Raw genomic sequence first — 20308 nt, 5'->3', positions numbered from 1 at the left:
AAAAAAAAAAGGGCCAGTAGAGACTTGGTGCTGCAGACAGAGGTGCCTCAGCCTTGGAAACCCTCAGAACGCAATTTTTGTATTAAAAAAAAAAAGTTTACTTTGTTCAAGCCAGCAGTACATCTAAGGATTTAAAAAAGAAACCTAAATTTGTCCTGGACCTGTGTAAAATGTGTAATGATCTGTGCCCAAAACTTGATGCCACCTTAGACAGCGGTGGGGCAGGACCCAAACCCAGTTGTCGAAGGTTTTCCTACAGCAGCCCCTGCGCCAGGGAGCTGGGCCAACGCTCCACTCCCTGGGTGGGCTCCTGCGCCCGGCTGCACAAGTTAACCCTGGTCCTGTCTTTATAACCCCACAGACGTGCTACCGTAGGAAGCCATCTCTACTGCAAGCGTTAAAGTAGTCCCTGAGGTTTAAAAATCAAGGCTGACAGAGCATCTCATACTTTAAGGAAATCAACTTTTCCAAGATAGCAATTTTCTTAATACCAAGAGCAGAATTAAGGGGTGACCTTTGCCTTGTACTCCAAAAAGTAAAAGCCATTACATTTTCTAATTATATTCTGGTCCCATATAATGTTTTGTTGTTTTTTTTTTTTTTAAACAGGAAATATACCCATGACCACTAGAAAGCACCTGTTGTCTGGTTTTCTGGGGTTTCTGCAGCAGAATGACCAATTCTCTGAAGGACTGTATACACCAACACGCTCTGGGGTGTAAGTAACTACGGCATTTAAAGCATCCACATGTAGAAAAATACAAGCTATGAAAACAGATTCAATGTGACACCTGCACAACACACACGGAGGTGTGTGATGCCTCTGACAAAACACAGCTGCTTAGAAATGCAGGAGGTCTGGGTTTTTTTAAGCCCACATTTAAAAAAAAAAAAAGGGGGGGAAATCTTCTCTGATTTAGTAAATGTAATCTTTAAACGTAGGCACATAGTTAGTATTACGATGTTTACTATGATTTACTGTGATGTTAAAGCATGACTTCAATTTTTATTAGCCATTGCAAAAAAAAAATCACACATATATGAATGGATCCATATCTCAAAGTTGTTCCGGAAGTCTTTGCAATACAGTGGCACTAGTGCTGCTAAAACAAACATATCAAAAAGGTCACAAGTGCTTAAAGAACAAGTTTATTGACAATATCTTCACAAATAAACAGTCTAAAGTAAATTTCAGAAATCTCTAAACTTAGAAATTTTAAAATTTTGTTCTCATTGGCAAAATATTTAAAAAAAAGACATGTAAGAGGTCACTATATTTTAAACTTTCCTAATTTCAACATTTTGGTTCAGTCCTTTAATTTTACAATACACATCCAACCCTTAGCACAATGAAAGAGTCAAAGTACAATTTTCCTTCTGTAAGGAGATCAGTAAGATTGTTTTTTTTTTTGGCAAGCATCTCCCTGAATCCTGTCTGCTTACAACTTGATACGTAACGTCAGCAACAAGTAACTTCATAAATATTCCAACTGAGCCAAATTATTCTGGTATTAATCAAAACCTAGATTTCCCCAAAATAATACAAAGCATACCATGTAGTACAGGAAACTATCAGCATGCATTTTAGAGGTCATTTTTGTACTTCAGGTACATGAACTTAAAACTTAAGAGGGACAATTCTGATAAAAATGTACTCAGATATTTCATAACATTAATATTTATTGCTTTATATGAATACTGTATTGAAAGCCCAAGCATTCAGTTTACACACAGAAATTATACAATTATATACCGTTTCACAATGGCAGTGAGCACTCATTACAATCTACAAAAATCTACTTTACAGAAATTTAAAAATTCTAAATATCAAAAAGGTACAGTTGAAGAAACAGGTATAAATTTGGCAGCCAGTAATTGTGACTGGGAGGTTGCAGCTTGCATGTCATTAAATATGGGAACTGGAAAATATTGAGAGTTTAAAGCAGTAGTTTGTGCTTTGAGCTGGTTTGAAAAAAATGTAACACTGGCTGTCAAAGTAGCATGTTCAAAAATATTTAGTTCACTTCCAAAATGTTATACAAATCATGGTGATTTCTATGCACCCCTAAACTTTTTAGTTGTTTAGCTCAGGTACATAAGTATGGTCATATATTAATTCTTCCAATACAGTGGTGTGATCATACCGATGCCATCCGCAGACCTTAGAATAACTTTGAGACTTCTCTACAATATTCACAATGCTCCAAGAAGCACTCAAAAAGGCAAGTACCTGTTCATTTCTTCCAAGATATTTTCTTACCATATTTTCAAACATTTCTTCTACAAAAGTTTAAGCTAATGTTTTGATTACAACGTTCTCAACATAAAGCACATTTTCTCATAAATAAATGAAATCCTTTCACTCAGGCACCTCAGAAGTATACAAAAAAAATGTTGTCATCTGAACAGTTCTCTTGGAATGTGTTTACTCTGGTGTTTTCAACAATGTTAGTATTTCCAGGGTTTCATATGGGCCAGATTTCATTTGTTTTGTTTTCCAGAGGCAAAACAAAGTGCCTTGAGAGGTGAACTCAAGTCTTTTCCTATGGAAAAAGTATTTGCTCTATTTATCTTATATAGAAACAGAAAAATATACCATTTCCCCCTTAGAACAGTGAGGGTACACATATGTATGCATGCGTGCATATATGTGTGTGTGAAATGTAACACATTTTAAACACACAACATAAGGTTTCATAGTGTGTATTCAAATAAAAATCTGGAAACCAGCATGAAACCCCATATTTCACATGTCAAATGTTGAAACTGTAACCAAAATATGAAGTAACTGCTATAGCTGTCAGAAAAAGACAAGACAAAAAGCTCTCTTGCTTACATACAACTAGGTGTGGTAATCTCCAAAAAAGTTGTCAAAATTATAATTACCTTCCAGTTTAAAAACTTTTATTCTAAATAAAAAAAACTATACACAAACCACTGATTTGACCAAACGAAAGTTCAGCGGTAAGCAGGACCTGAAGGAGCTGGTATTCACAGTTCTTATCATGTACAACTCTTTCAAGGTTCAATCCACGGAGTTTATTTTACAACCTGCTTCTTTTTGTAAAACTAAAGGTCCACTTTATTACATAAAATTATTTATACAGTGTAAAACCGGAGCCTTAAGGAAAATACTGCATCTAAGTGTATTTAAATTAGTCTTGCTCCATAGGTTCATCTGTGGCTTCATCACTGTTTTCCATAGGGGTCTCTGATGAAATTTCTGGAGTTTCACTAGCATAGGACCCTAACTCTTCAGTTTCACTGCAGTCAGCTCCGCTACCGGCAGATCCACTAATTTCACTGTCATCTGAGTGTAAATCCTTCTCTGCTTGAGACTCCTCCATTTGATTGTTCTCCTCAGAGGTCTCTTCATTCACAGTTGAGGATTCAGTGTCTTTTTCTCCATCTTTTCTCTCTGGACCAACATTTCTGGGAGACATGAAGGACTCTAGAAACGGTGAAAGCACAGTATTACTAAGGCATTTTTAGACACATCTTAATCCTGCTACTTTCCATTCCCAGCTACGCTGAGTGATACTTCTACAACACAGCCGAGGACGGGGAAAAACTGACAACCCCTGATCTTATTAGAAGATGTAAAGTATTAGCAGATGTAAAGTATTAGCCAACTTCATCAGGATAGCCAAACTATCCTAATATACTATAAAGTCCAACTTTTTTGTTTAATAGGTAGCTTCACTTAACTAAGCTTCAGTGGATAAAGACACCGTCTAACAAGTAACTTGTTCTTGCTTCCCCACATTCCTTCATTTGTCTTCAGAAGCAGTCTTTTGGAAATGCTGAAAACATTACTGTTTCAAGTGTGCATCCATCATGATCTAGAGGAACGTCTTACAAATACATGAGCCACAAAAAATAAATATTAAAAGGAAACTTCAGAGAATATGTAAAAAATAGATCAGTCTCTTCATCACCGTTATTTTTTTTCATTAGGCACAGGGCCTGCCTTTCACTGTTCTAACAGGATCTGGAGAGACTGTTGCTCAGCCTCCTCAGTGAAAGGATGTGGCTTTATATCCACATTTCAGCAATTTATATTATTAATAAAGACAGTCAAATATAGCTATGACCCATCCCCCTTCTCCAGAAGAGGTGAGAACATCTGACAATACCCTGAAGTAGGGATCCTCAAATTCTTGGTGCATCATTACCACCCTCATGTACTTTACTGCCCAAGACAATTTCAAGTACTATTTTATAATCTTTTAAAGAATAACAACAGAATTACTACATTATGCAAAATTAACTATGCACAGGGAGTTCATCTTTAAGCACAACTGGAGACATTCAGCAATCCCAACAGCATTGGCCTCCAGCAAAGAAAATCCCAACTCCCTGGAAAATGCACAGAGCAAAGACAATAAAATCTGAAATACCTTCCTCATCTTCCTCTGTACAGTGCTGTCTGGCACAAGTAGCATCTTTTTCTTTATCCTGAGATGTAGAGGATCTTTCTGTCTCTTCCCCGATGCCTAAAGAAGCTTCACTGGAGGCAGTTTGGTTAGGTGCATCTCTGGTTTCCCCTTCCTTGTCAAATTTAAGTCTTTTTACCTCATGTCCTTCTGCTTCTGCAGGATCATCTTCAGAGTGCTTATTTTTTACTGGGCTGCTCTGAGCACCTTCCGATTCAGATGCTGGTGATTCACTATAAACAACAAAAGCAGCTGTAGTTTTTACTGAAGAAAAGCATTCTGTATCTTGTCACACTTTAAAAAAAGTAGCAGCTACTTCAAATTAAACACTCTACATGAGATAACACTAGAACTCACTTCACTTATTCCATAACAAAACCTCAAGGCCATCACTCCTCCTGCACCTGACTGTTGATGAAAATGCAGCAGTCAGTCTACTCTGGTGGGTCCAACTTACAGACAGCTCCTACTGTCAAAATCAGTGGCAAACGTTTACGAAATGTCGTACCTGTTTATAGTTTAACATCCTGACACAAACACGGTAACTGGATTTCCGAACTCTATTCTTCACTCTTCATTTTCACTATGTATCCCATACACTTATGAGATGCGTTACTGCAATTGTGGAAATTTGAGCTCATAATTATCTAGACAGCTCAAAGAGCAGTAAATAGACATCAAATCCTGCTGCAGGTATTCATATGCTAAGACCTAATTATGCATACCTTAGATGGCCAATTTATTTTAAAATATTTTTAAAAGGTAAGTGAAAGAAATCCCTGAGAATAATAAAACCTCAAAATTAATTATTCCTCACAAACCTGTGTTTTTTATCTTCTGTTTGCTGCAAGCTTGATTCTTTATGTTCCGTGCTGTCTGGCAAACCGTTTGTTGTCATAGGAGTTGACAAAGAAACCTTCGGTCGATTTACTGGTCTGGGAGTTCCAGGACCATTTACATTAGATCTTTGAAAATAATAATAAAAGATTAAGCCATCCTTTTAGTAATTTGTTCCTAATAGGCAGAAAGCAGCTATAACCTTGTTTTAGAAGATCACCACCACAGAAAACAGCAAGTACTTTGCTATTTTATACTGAGTAAAAAATTCTTTGCCTACAACATGCAAACTACCATAAAAACTTTAAATAAACAAAACCAAAAATCTAAGCAATGAGGTTACAAAAAGATCAAAAATGGAGTACATAATGTCTGTGTTCGTGCCTCCTCACCCTCCTTCCCCTAGTATTCCATGTCACACACCAGTTTTGTGGCTACCTATTTGGGATCAGAACAGGTAATGATAAGGGATCTGAACCAGCTATTTCCAGAATTACCTTGTTTTTATCCAGAAAAAGTTAACTCCCGAAACTAAACTTACCTGTCAGAGTACCCTGGTGAATTTCCTGGGAACATAACACCATTCATCCGATTTAAACTATTGGAATTATTTTTCCTAAAAAACCAAAAAGTTTATTAATAAAGGGACTTCAAATTACTCAAAGCTTGTTTGCACAGAATTCCCCTCCCGACTTAAATAGTCCCCCACTGTCAGTCCTCAAGGGTTTTCTACCTACACATTTTAATAGGGAAACAGGCTAGGATATGAGTTTACACTGCAACTGTTACCGAGGGGCATCAATTTTTCTCCACCACCAGTTACGGTACAAAGTCACAGCTGAGTGTTTGAGGATAATACTGAACTGAACCATATATCTCATCCTAGAGCTGTTTGTTCATTTCCAAGTTATGACACATTAACGCTTGCAGACCACTATCACTACTGCTGACTTAACTATTAATAATGAAAGCTGAACTCTGCGTGTCTGTCTTTTGGATACAACTACTGCCAGTAAGAGAAGTATTAGATACACGCATGCACATTTTCCCCTCTACTAACACAAGCCTACAGTTTCAAGAAAAAGGTTACACTTACTCTGAAGATGGATATACACAGCTGACAACCATGACATTCTGTAAAACACAAACAACATAGTAAGAGTTCAGAAACAGAAACTTCAACTCTTGACAACACCCCAAAACGTAAGAGAGTTAGTGGATTTTGATGGTATCTGTTAAAGTATCTCTACAGAAAATTGGGTTGAAAGCTACCAAGAGATGACAGATGTATAAAAAGTATCTCTGCTCTGTCTTTACAAGGTCAGACCATAACTGCACTAAAAGTCAGTATTTCCGTAAGTGGGTTTCTGTCATAACGGCCCATTAAGCCTCAGGCCCAAGCATCTGTAATTTCTAACTCTAGTATCTCTGGAAAGCAAAGTATTCCGAAATGCTGAAAAACTTCTGAATTGCTGGAGAAATGCTCTATTTGTACACAAGTCCTGAATTCAAAAGTGTACAAGCACTATTGGCTATTTTTGGCACAGCCATATTTCAAGTGTTAAATTATTATCGCCCTGCATAAACAAAGGGCAGAAATAATGATGAATTCAGTACGTTTCGCTTAGCCACCTCTCCCTCTCGAACTGCACTGCAAACTAAAAAAATGCTAATATCTCAAAACGTAGCTTAAAAATTAAGTAAGTTTCTCCCTTCAAATCAATACTTAGCCCAATTATACAGGGGGACTTTTATCACAGGGCCAGCTAAATTAACCCAGATGAACTTTAATGAGGGTTCTCCATAACAACTGAGGTGTGGTTTCACAGATCTCATTGTTGGCTAAGAAACTGCTTTGTGAAATCCCTGCCTCATCATTTATTCCTGACCATCTCCTTCCCATCTTTACTTGCAATACACCTAAGTGTATCCACTGTAACAGCGAAAACCAATCCATTTACAAGTTAACCTTTCTTTGACCAAATAGTCTCAGTAGGAATGTCAAGCCAATTTTGCCATCAAGAAAATCCTACATAGAACCACATCCTGAAAGTCTGTTACTGACTTCTGAAAGATCCCACATTCTGACATAAGCTACACAATACCAGTAAATGACATCTGTATGCTTTTATAAAGGCACAGTCCTCTACACAAGAGAATTTAAACACTGAATCAAAAGACATTGATGGGGAAGGGGCCTCCCTTCTCGTTCACCTACTGGATGTGATCTGGACCCCAATGTTGAAAGAAATGCCTCAACAAAAAATTCAAAATATTTCAGCTGATTATTTGATTATTTCCAGCTAGGACTCAATATAAAAAGTGACATTACACCCTCCATATACTACAGTCTGGGTACTACACAGTGATTAGGAAACACAATAGTCGCAGCCCTAAGATTTATTTTTAAGCCTTAAAAAAGCTATTTAAAACCTGCTTTTTGATGTTAAAAAGGTATGAAACAAACTCATACGCTTAAGAGTACCGAGTAGCTATACTACGGCTATGAGCCATAATGAAACCAACAGACCTTTGGGAGTAATTCAGAAGTTATTTAACTGGTAGTCGTGACTGCTTAGCTGTGTTCTCAGGAAAATACATACCTTTTCCACACCTCTTAGAAATTTGTCTGTTCCTGTGTAATTCCTCCTAGGATCTGTCAGCAACTCACAGAGTCGCTGAATAGTGAAGGGGATGCTGCAATGAAACAGATTTATAACAATTTAATTTTATTTTAATGAGTATGACTGTTAGGAAGCAACAATGTTATTGCTTTCTGCCACTTACTAAGAAAGCAGAAAGAAAACAGTGCTGAAATTTGTTATCATTAGCAATATAGGGTAGCAACTCACGGCCTTATTTTTCCCCATCTCATACACTGAGGTAACAAAACACCGTCTTTTGTGCTCACCGCCGCAGAACTCTTACGTCGAATCCTAAATACATCATCCCATAACTCAAACAATTCATTAAAACAATGAAATCACATCATCAACAGTAAAATAGTTTAAGACTGTATTTATTATTCAAATATATAGAACAGAAATGGTAAGCAATTCAAGACAAATTTGAGTCATAGACATTAGAGCTAAAAAATTCTCAACTTGTCATTTATTTCATGTTTTACAAAATACATTTACAGAAAAAGCATTAAGTGTTGGAATTAGTAGAACCATTATACTTTAGCTGTTACAAATACTCTATTTTGCCACACCTGGACAGTATACTTATCTATCAAGGAACAGCTCAGTAAAAAAAAAAAATCATTAAACTCAGAGTAAGATATATAAATCCATAAGTACCACATGCACACATTCTGTTTTCCGACAATTCTGCACTGAATTTGATCCCTACTTAACTGAGAAACTTTCAGACAAGCAATACTTCACATACATTTACCAGTTACCTGAGATGTCATACACTTACATTGCAAATTCAGTGTCACATTTTAACAAACTCCTGTGACTTTAGACAAAATAGTGAAATACTTAAAAGTTATTTCAATAAAATAATAAAGAATCGTGCATTTTCACAGTTAACTATTTGAAGTTGAAGCCATAAACATTTCAAAAATCCACCTAAGAAAATTATTTGATACAATACTTAAGAACCATTTCTTGATTGGAAAATGACTGACACCAAATCCAGAGCAGTATCAATACAGACTTACATATATGTGTGTATATCCCTATACTGCAAATTTTTGTAAAAACTCCATTTCTATTATTTTCTGAGGAACTTGGTACACAGTATCTTAAGTCCATTTCATCAGCTAACACAGTATGTGTCTCAAGCTTAGTTCATTAGCTAAAAAGCTGCATCTTAAAGATGCACAGATCTACCACTAGGTCAGTGTAAACAGGTCAGCATAGCTATGATTAATCATACTACATGACACTTTAACCAAAAGCAAGCAGTAATCAGAGAGTGACCAAGCATCAACAATTTAATTATGTTTTTCAGAACTGTCTTTATTATGTTACTGAAGAAGTTACAATCCTCAACTGGAAAACAGTAAGGAGGTAGGCTACAACGCAACCACCCTTAGCCCTAGTTCCAACGCAGCTACCTGAAAAAACACAGGTGTATCACATTTACCCTACTAGTTAATGCCGTCCCTTGCTATTCACCCTGAATTACACCATACCAACTTCATTTAACTTGACTTCTAAGAATAGAAAGATGGTGAAGTTGATCTCCATCAATCAGCTGTGGAGAGTTCAAATACAGCTGATGAAGCACTAAATGTAGCATTACTTTTTGCAATGCTGTAAGACGACACTATTTCTAAAATATTTGTTTTGACATATTATTGCTTACAAGCAAGTAAAATTGCAGAAATCGAGTGTTTTGGGACACAGGCAAAATACATTTCACCTCCCTATTTTGACCCAGATGTATCTCCTCCCCCACTTCCAGAATTTGATACGTACAAACCAGAACAAACCAGGAACCAGCATTCCTTTTAATCCAGTTTATTACATGAAGGCTCTTAAGCTTGACAATGGTTGTGTCATTATTAATTTCCCTAAAGCTTCCCTAGCATCAAACAGTGCTGCTCTTCAGCAACTTTTGGTCAATGAGTAATCTTTCTGACACCCAAAGTTTTCATGAAGTTCAGCTTCTGTGTTAGTGCTCTCTCTTAAGGAAATTCCCAACTCTAACTCAGTCACAAAGAATTTACTTGGTCTATTAGCTTTTCCACATAAGTACAGCACTAATTGTACCTACTGTTTCTCACGGATGGCCATTTTGGTTTGGGATTGAAAAAGTCCATAATTAAAGAGACTTTGTAATTTTTTAATAAACTAGACTGTCCATTCAAAAATCAATTTATTTCACAGAAACAAAAGTACACAGAATTTTAAATCATTTTTCATCAGCCAAATCCCTAAGACATTCTGGAGAATCATTGCCTGGCTAATTTGTATTTAGCTGTACCTAACCGGACTTCTGGAGTACTAAGACCTGAAGTATTTTGTGAACATCAACACAGTTCTGGCTACTTAGGGAAGAAATATACTCAAGAAAGCATGCAGCCTGAAGCTAACTCCAGAAGTAAAAGTTGCCTTCCTATTTTACTCTCAGCTATAAAAAGGTTAAACAAAAGCCAAAACCAGTTCATTTCCCTCCAAAATTTTCCACAGTAAACTGAACTTCATCTATTGAGCAGCAGATGGCACCAAGTGTCACCCTATCACCTCCTTTGCATGTAATTTGTTCAACATTTGTAAATGTTTTCAGTTGGCAAAAGTTAACTGCCTCATGAATTCGGTAAAACTATTCTTTTAAAATAGTTTAACAATATGATTTTAAAATAGAAGTAATTGAAATTGGTGTAAATCTATACATGAACACCAATGTAAAAGTTTGTGAGCAGTATGAGAATTGATCTTAAATGCTTCAAAATTTATTTAGTTCAGTACATGAGCTGCATGAATAGTCCTAATCGGTCTACTTAAGGTAACCACTTAAAATTCTATACCAACACCCTCAAAACTGCACTTCCTAGCACTATAGTTCAGAATGAATTACACAGCAAAAATTCATCGTATGGACAGGATTCAAGAGGGACCTGGGAAAATTACTTCTAACAGCTATATTAATTTGTAGCAAAAAAAATAGATAAAATGAAAGTTTGTATTATGAGTATATCTATTTTATTCATGTTGTGATGATTCCTCTGTCAGAGATCCCCAATAACTTACCTTGGAACTTTCTGCTTCACTAGCAAAAGATAAAGAAAACTGCAAGTCTTTTACGAAGTTCCTACTCCAAAGCAGTTCTAAAGTATAGCATGAGAACCTGGCTCTGCAAGCATATTACACAATGTCAAGTAAGAGATAGTAAGGTTAAAACAGCCAGTTCGTGCTTTCTTTAAAAGACACTACATCTAGAAAGACCCCAAAACAGGAGTCATTCTTAGTTTGTTACTTGACTTTGAAAACTGCAAGTCTTTTACGAAGTTCCTACTCCAAAGCAGTTCTAAAGTATAGCATGAGAACCTGGCTCTGCAAGCATATTACACAATGTCAAGTAAGAGATAGTAAGGTTAAAACAGCCAGTTCGTGCTTTCTTTAAAAGACACTACATCTAGAAAGACCCCAAAACAGGAGTCATTCTTAGTTTGTTACTTGACTTTAAAAAAAAAGTTTTTAAAAAATAGCTGGTTTTAATGAATCTCACTCTCAAACACTAACAAAAACATCCTAATAATAAACTTACATCAAGTAACTTCCTTCTTCGCTATGGTACCTTGAAATGACAAACGCAACTCTTAAATAAGAAGCCTGAATATATCCAATCACACAAAACAAAACTTGCTGCTGTTACTTTTTGGACACATCTCCACATGAGTCGGCTTTCACACGCATCTCTTCGCTGTAGCAGTTGTAGGATTTACTAAATGAACTATTCTACAATTTTAGGTTTGGAAACACCCTAATGTATTATTTCCTTTAAGGTAACTACTTCATGCAGTTTGCTTCCTCAAAGACTGGGTGGTTCACTTCAAAGTATGAGGAAGTTCAGCACTCGTAAGTGTTACAGCAAGAGATCAAAATAGCACAGCCACAGAGTAAGCTCCAGACTTGGTCACCCAGGGGTTTGTTTGGTACACTTCGGAACAACAGAAGATAACAGCAGCCCATTCATTAGCTGTCTCCATGCAAGAACGTTACAAATTTTGCGGGCAGTGAAGCATTAACAACAAGCTGGGGGAGGCGGGAGAGAGACAGTCTCGGGCATAAAAGGATAGGTTTGTTTTTAAATTCCTTCAGTGAAGCAGCCCGGTATAAATATTGGGTAGCTGAGAACAAGCTGAATTTCACATTCTTAGAAGTATCCTATGTGAGAGCAATTTGGGGGAGGGAGGAAGATAAGATCTGACTTGAGAGACACTTAGACTGCAAATAAATTAAGTAGTATGGAACAGTGACAGTAAAAATTATTAACCTAGCATCAAAATACGATACTATGGATGTGTTAGTAGCATCTCTAAATCTGAAACTTCAGGGTAACAGGGAGGCAAGCTTTATAGTATACCCATTTACTGACAAGCTGAGAAAAATGCTGAGAAAGTCTCTCTTAAGCAAACACTGAGACCCACAAGCAGGATGACTCAGCTTACAGTAGGTATGTAATCCAGTTTAGAAACAAGAGAAATACTACATAAACTATTAAAAAAGACACACTGAATAAAAGCAAAAAAAAATCTGGAGCTTTATTTTAAAGGAAACAAAACTTCCGTAATTATGAAACCAGCAAAGGGTGTACACTTATAAGACACTGTCAGCAATAGATCAAATACCCCAAGTCTCTGAATTAGTTAAGTATCACTTGATCTATAAGTCTGAATCTGGCAGAATTTAACAATGCAAAACCAGGTACATCTTCCTCCTGGTCATGCCATGTTTATCATGACATTACTTCTTCAAAAGCTACTGAACTGACACAAAGCAATTAAGAACTGAACACCAAAAGACTTCTTTCAATTAAGTATTTCAAAATATATTGAAAGGAATCTGACTTTAGTATCTATTTTACCTGTTAAATGCACATAGTAATACCATGCTTCACTGAATTGTATTACTTAAAAACTAACTACATATTGAAAAAACTGAAGCAACTGATATGTCACATGATGTCATAATTTTCATTCCAAGACAGAATAATTAAGTGAAAGTTCTGAAACTACTGTAATGTATTTCCAAGGTATATATTTGCTTCTGCTCATCCATTTGAGGAAGCAAAATGAACAGTTTTGTTATCCTGATTTTAGAAAACAAATTATACATACCCATTAAATCCAGTGACAATTTTCAGGATTCTTTCTTTCATCTCTTCGAAGGGAATATATTCCACGTTTGGATTGGGGGGCCCTCTTGGTTCAGGAGCTGAGGTTCTGAAATCATCCATTACTTTCTCCAGTTTGAAAATAAAATAGCCTTTAAACTGAGACCACTGAACCCTGCATAAAACACAAGAATTAAGACATAGGCGAGTCAGCCCTAAACCCACAGAAAACCAGCATAACTTTGTTTGCAAAACAACGTCCATGCTGGTATGCCAGTCCTAAGACAAATGAGGCAAGTAATGCAGTATTATTTTTCTTCCTGAATTTAAAGCATGACAACTATTTAAATAATTACAGTAGAACAATATTACACAAGTCAATTGCCATTAACAACAGGGTAAGCCACTTCCTTAAAGAACCAATATCCACTTACAATTCAAATCTAAATGTGAAATATGCATGCGTTGTATACAATTTACCAGTGAGCCTACAGGTCACCTGACATTTTATCTGAGCTCAAAAAAGAAAGGCAAAACAAAAGACAAAAAAAAAAAGTGTTTCAAGCCTGGAAACCATACAGCAATTGTACACAGCATTATCTGCTGCCATTACAAAGTCTTACTGAAAGGCCTTTTGTAACTAACCACTCAGTATCCATGCTCCTTAAAAACATTTACCAGTACCTCTTTTTCTCAGAAAGGCAAATATATTCTGTATCACAGTTAACACTTGTTAATGAATATTTGAGCAAACCAACTTTGACTCGTGAATAACATTCCCACAACAGTAAGTAATCTATTAAGATCCTTCCAAATTACCTTCAGCCTTACAACTTAAGTTTTATCATTTATAGAATTCTATACATTGAGATTTTCAAGAAAACAGGTGTGTCTCACTGCATACAATGGACAAGGTGGGAAACTGCTGAGAAAGCCCTTCTACACCAATTGCCCCACAGTCACAGTAGCAGTTCTGGGTCTCCTCTGGCTAGTGTATTTCTTAGCAGCATAGGGAGCAACCTGAAAGCAATGATTTAGTTCAGTTACTATCAATTCCATTCTATTAATGCTCATGCAGGAGCTTTTATAGCTACAGGATGGAGATGCTAGCGGAGACAACATAGAAACAGGGAGAACAAGAAACAAACAATAAACAGAAAGTTATCTTTGACATTTCTCTGTAATATAGGCAATCTGGAATGAACAGGCTCAAATCAAACAAACATAAAATGTTAATCCCTTTAAGAAATACCATTTAGCCAAAAGTTGATTTCTACAGCCTATCTTTGGTAACAGCACTAGCTTCAACAGCCCTGACTATTTTCAGCCCCACATAACATCTGACCTTCTGTCTGGCTGATAACAACTATTTGTGCTGTGAACTACATGTAGTGACTCCTCAGTAAAGTGAAGACATTTGTGTCCTGCATGCTATCCTCGAGCACCAGTACCACCAAACATAAGACCACAGGCAAATTAAGTCTTATTAGCCTACTTTCACCAGAAAAACAGTTCATGTTATCTTTGCCTTCATTTTCTCCTGGGTCTCAAAGAAATAATTGAGATGAAAAGGGGGAAAACTTAGTTCCGGTTTATTGAGAGAGATTCAAACACAAAACCTCTATCTTTTATTAGGGATGATAAATTTACAAGAATAGGGGGTGATCCGAAGAGGAAAGCAAACATCTGTTTTCTTTCACAAAAATCCATTAAGCACCTCACAACAGAGGGGAAGGCAGGACTCGGTGAATAATAATAAAACCAGAAAGAAAGAGAAAAAAACCCAAGGTCCCAAAAGGGAATGGCATGCATAGAATAAGCAGCATCATTGAGTCTCACTGGATTATTGCTCCAATTAGCATTATACAGCCAAAGCAGAATACTGCAATGTTTCCAGTGTACAGTATTAGGCACTACTACTACAAATAGTAAATTAAAAAGCTATCCAACTCTGCAGTGCTACCACCACGAGACCAAAGCTTTCATAACAAGTCACAGATTTAATACATAAGCACATCACAAAACACAGACAGAAAAGACCCAGTAAATAACCCCATGCCAGAGTAGGATTACTCTCTATAGAGCATCCCAAGAGCTTCACTTGCCTCATGAAAGGGGATTCCACTGTTATTCTAAACATTCAACAACCCCATTTAGATATTTTTTTCACACTTTAAAACTTGAGCTGTTCTGTGTTTTCATTGTTATTTATTTCTTGCTATATAGTAACACTTATCTTTTCATATACTATTAACCCAGTGTTGTGTTGCTGAAATAAGATAACAAAGTTTAAAATGGCCATCTACTGCCTGAAAGCAGTATCTACCAGCTCCTCTCTACAATGCTGAAGCTACAAAAAACAAATAATGTAACATTTTGCCCCTATACTGAAGTCTAGAAAACCATCACTTGTTTTAAAATTAAAAAAGTATTTTTAATTACTATTTCTTCTATTATAAAAAGGCTAAGAACTTGCATCTGCAATCCTGACATAAAAAGCATCTTTCATCCTGTACTTCAAAACACTTGACAAATGACTGCCAACCAGCTGACACAGTCCAGCTTACAAAGAGAAGCAGCAGAGTTTAAGGACAAACTGCAGTCACAAGCCTGACTACCGCTAACCCAGATACAGTTACCTCAGTTTTAATTCAACTAAACAAGCTGTTGCTAGAAGCAGTGTAACCACAGCGGCAGGAGCTCAGGACAGGCTTGCTCTTTAGACATCTACCCTCTTTCTCAAGCAGGATTTTTTCCACATTGCTGAATTCCCTGCTGCTGTGGCTGCACTCCTAGCAGCATAAAAGCTAACTGGTTAAAAGCAAGTGGTACGTTCACATTGCAATCATAGATGTAACTGCAGTTCGTACCGTAAACAACTACTTTGAAGTCACAGAGGTGTCTCGTGCTTCTAGAGCATAATCTCCTGATGTCAGTGTTGTAGTTTAGACATTAAAACATGCTCCCATTTAGATGATGGTCTTGAAGCACTTTCAGTCTATGCAACTGGTTTCTGATGAACAGTTTTATCCCAGTAACAGTAAGTTGCATGGGAACTCCAGCTACTCAATAGAAAATATTATTTGCACCACAAAGGACTGAGTCAGCTCCAGACTCTTCAACCGTGTAGACAAAATTCAGTCCTGCAGTGGCAACACAGTGGACTCCTGGAAGACAGGAAGGAGGAGGAAGATTTCTGGAGGCTACAATGCAGGTCATTTGCTTCTTTTAGGCCCATCTCTTCTATCATTACCCTAGGATGAAGAATCTCCAACTTCTGCACACCATCCTTCAATTACCTCCTTCCTGCCTTTCCTACCAACCCAGTAAGCAGCAGTCCCTCTTCCTCTTTTTCTTAACCTCAGCTACTTCTCATTCTATGTCTGCCAGGCTGCTAGGAAGGGGGTAGAACTACAGACTGATCCTACAGGAGGAAGAGAATGTTTCAAAAGCAAGCAGGAGCAGCTCTGGAAAGCAGAGAAAGCTCTGCTCCTCCTGCTTTCATCCAGAACTTCAATTGCTTCCTTTCCTCTGAAAGCCAGTCCCTTCATCAGCAACAGCAGCATCTACCAACATGTTACCACACACTTACACTCTAACTCCTAGACAGCTGGGTACTATGCCTCTAGTTTAAGCTAACTCTGAACAAGTCTTCAAAAAAGAAACATAATACACAACGTGAATTCATAAAGGATTTATATAAAAATAATCTTAATTCAAGCAACATTAACAATGTATATTTGTTAGAGAAAATTATCTACACTTGTGACAATGCACTGCAAAGTTTGAACACTATTTTTAAACAGCTTATGAAAGATTACACTCAAATCAATCTACAAAATGGAAGAGTATCTGGCTATGTATCCGAAAAAAGAAATTGTGAAAATAATGAACTCACTTCTGAGGAAAAAAAAAATAATTTCTGCAGGGACAGCAAGATTTTCTTAATTTCCATTTACCTCAGTGAAAGTGATCAAAAGTGAGTGTCAAAAGAGGAAAGCTACCTTTCTTGTTTTACCAGTCTATGAAAATGACATGGAGGGAGTTGGTATCAGCTAAACTCTTGAAACTCACTTGCATCTCATCCATAGAGAAAACCAGTTCGCTCACAAACGATGCACAGAACTGTTAGCCAATACAGCCCCAAAATTAAGATTAAAGATGGCATACCCTCCTAATTATCAAAGTAATCTTTATCTACACCCCTAGAAATTTTAGTTATCAGCACACAGTGAAAGACTGGTCACTTAGAAAGCCAGACAGCAATAATGAGAAAAAAATAAACAAATGGCAAATATTTTTTTTCTTGAAAAAAAAAAAATCTTCCACGTGTATCACAAGCTCCCTGAGAACAACTCTAGCATTAGGATGCAAGACCTTTATTTTAGCTGCTTTGTTACAAAATGGGAGACACTGAAAATGGGCAAAGTTTGCTCAATATCTTTTGTAGTTAAATCAAAAGCCAAATAGAAGTGAAAGAAAACTATTCTACATAGCTTTATGTATAACCTCATTAAGTTTTATACACTGGAAAGTAACTGATAAACACTTAAAGCTCTGTAAAGGTTCTATGGAGAAAACACTATTCACGCTTTCTTCTGAGCAAGCTTGTTTATAAATACTTGCTCTTCCCACTCAGCATCGTACACAATCAGCCTTTTCTAAATGCACACTTAAGTCTTCTAAACCATACTTTTCCCATCCACTACACTAAATTGTGAATTTGTACTAGCAACTTAAGAGCTCTTTTACAGCCACTCAAAGAAAAAAAATTATTATGAACATTGTATGGTCTCTAAAAATCTCTTCAGAAACAGTACTTCAAAAAAATGAGTTGATCCTAAAATGTTTTGATTCAGTGTACTTTCATTCTAGAGAATGACAACTTTGAAATTATATACATTTTAGGTATATCTAAAGTATCTTTCATTATAATATCTGGGTCATCCTGTGTAAACACACCTGTACAAAGACAGCTCCCCTGGGCTAACAAGCCTGTAGTTTCACAGATACTCCAAACCATCATAAGCTGGTATTTTTTCTTAAGAGCCTTCTGCTTCCCTCCCACCAGCTCCTGCACCATCCTTCCCTTATATCAACCTAAAGGTTTTGCTCTGATATATAGAAAATTAGAGGAAGAAACTGATTTTATGAAAAAAAGCACCTAGCAAGGAAAAAAAGTCACCAGAGGCAGTAATGAATGCTGAAAAGCTGCAACCACAGCACACTTCAGAACAGTATCTTATATAGATACATATATCATAGCAGAACCACACATCTCAAAGTCTCCCAGGACTGATGTAAATGCTAGTAGTTTAACTCACCAATTTAAATTTTTTTAAAAAGCACCTTTAACAGTCAAGCAACAGATGAAAGCATAGAAGCTAACGGCAGTAATGAATGCTGAAAAGCTGCAACCACAGCACACTTCAGAACAGTATCTTATATAGATACATATATCATAGCAGAACCACACATCTCAAAGTCTCCCAGGACTGATGTAAATGCTAGTAGTTTAACTCACCAATTTAAATTTTTTTAAAAAGCACCTTTAACAGTCAAGCAACAGATGAAAGCATAGATGCTAACAGAGTCCAACAGTTTAGTCTTTGTACATTACTTAAATACAGGATACTATGTCCTAGATTTAATATATGCTAATAACTGTGCTTTAAGATATGAAAAGATTTAACACCACAATATTTTACCAGAATGCAGTCCCTGACCTTGCAATTTAAGTAAAAATTAGAAACAACAGAGCAACATGGATGGAAGAGACTTCAGCATTTGAAGACACTCAGTTGTGTTTTACAGAAATTAAACAGGAAAGCAGACAGCACCTGACCAAACAGTCAATAATATGAGAAACATAAGCAAGTTTTGATAGTATTTACATAGAGTTAGAGAGACAGCATGAGAAAAGGCTAAAAAAGGGTACAAGTTTTGATAGTATTTACATAGAGTTAGAAAAATAGCATGAGAAAAGGCTAAAAAAGGGTTGGGGAAGACATAATATATGAAATGAGCAAGCAGAGATTAAATAACATGACAAGCTCCACAAAATCCCCAGCAATAAATAAAAACTAAGAAAAAAATTCCCCACACAAATACACAAAACCCCAGGACAGGGTCAAAATTACTAAGTGAAGACAAGAAGGTTAAGCTCTATAAAGACAGACACAAAGGAGTGTAAGGAAACTCTACAGTCAGAACAGTATGACAGTAACGTATTTATTCACTGAAAGTTGATGAGGCAGCAAAAATATCTCCATTACATAGCTAAGGAAGAACTAAAAAAAAAAAGCGCGCGAGATTAATTCAGACGAGGGATGTAACCTAGCATTACAAAAGCAGAAACAAGGCAGAACAAAATCCTAAATAACTTTCTTCTCTAATAAAAGCAAAATATTTCACACTTGTACTTGAACTACATGATTTTCTGTTGGAACTATTCCATTACTACAGATCAACCAAAGTTTGCCCAGCAACATCAACCAAGTTTAGAAATCCAGCAATTCTGCTTTTATAAAAGAGCAGTCTTCAAGAAGGGATAGAGTTCACCTTAGAGAGAAAGCAGTTCAAGTAATCTGATGCTATGGTTTGCTTTAAAAGAAGGATTACTAGCACAAAGTTACTTGCAAGGTACGATTGCTCCTCTACTAATGTGATTTGCACAGAATTCATCTTTCCAAACATGCATATCAAAAACAAAATTGCATTTTACATGCAAATAATTTAATCCTGTCACTCCCAGAGCACAAAAGACTTCTCCCCCATTCCCTTATCTCCTGCTTACTCAAAACGTGTCCTGATGAAACTGAGAAAAAGCACTTTCTCCCTTACTGCACTGGTTATTGTGAAAGGGGAGATCCCCTCTGTGGATAGTTTGCACTATTGAGACGTTTTTTATATGTCAGAGAATTAACTGGTATTTTCTTCCGACCACTGGACAAGTTTTTCTATTTACTTCTTTTGCCACCTGGTATATTCTCTTCAGGAGACTTGAAATGACAACAAAAAGAACAAAAAGCCAGAAACATTTAACAAGATTTGATAAACATTAAAAACCAAGTAACAGAAGTAATAGTCAAAGGCAACTTAAGAACCTGACATGGAGAGGAAAGTCTTGCAATCTGGACAATCACAGAAAAACACTAACTTTCAGATCACCAGAACAAGGAAAAGAGACAAAGTTGTAATTGCAATATCCCCACCTCCTTCATATACACACAGTGCTTTCC

At 36.6% G+C, this 20308-nt stretch overlaps 1 protein-coding gene across 1 annotated transcript in view; it reads right to left on the bottom strand.

The window, feature by feature from the left end:
* Nucleotides 1-1412: 1412 nt before the first annotated feature.
* PPP4R2 (protein phosphatase 4, regulatory subunit 2) overlaps nucleotides 1413-20308 on the bottom strand; it is a 32225-nt gene continuing 13329 nt past the window's right edge. The window contains exons 2-8 of the mRNA XM_009696538.1: nucleotides 13072-13242; nucleotides 7877-7970; nucleotides 6370-6407; nucleotides 5815-5889; nucleotides 5258-5401; nucleotides 4401-4669; nucleotides 1413-3451 (exon numbers count right to left, since the gene is read on the bottom strand). Of these exons, the coding sequence (XP_009694840.1) occupies nucleotides 3156-3451; nucleotides 4401-4669; nucleotides 5258-5401; nucleotides 5815-5889; nucleotides 6370-6407; nucleotides 7877-7970; nucleotides 13072-13242 (1087 nt within the window). The 3' untranslated portion in view covers nucleotides 1413-3155. The remainder of the gene's footprint in view (nucleotides 3452-4400; nucleotides 4670-5257; nucleotides 5402-5814; nucleotides 5890-6369; nucleotides 6408-7876; nucleotides 7971-13071; nucleotides 13243-20308) is intronic.

This window comes from Cariama cristata, unplaced genomic scaffold, assembly GCF_000690535.1.
Source record: "Cariama cristata isolate BGI_N322 unplaced genomic scaffold, ASM69053v1 scaffold20483, whole genome shotgun sequence".
In the NCBI taxonomy this organism is placed as follows: domain Eukaryota; kingdom Metazoa; phylum Chordata; class Aves; order Cariamiformes; family Cariamidae; genus Cariama; species Cariama cristata.
Note: the sequence above shows the minus strand (reverse complement) of the source record. Positions and strands in the feature narration are given on the sequence as shown.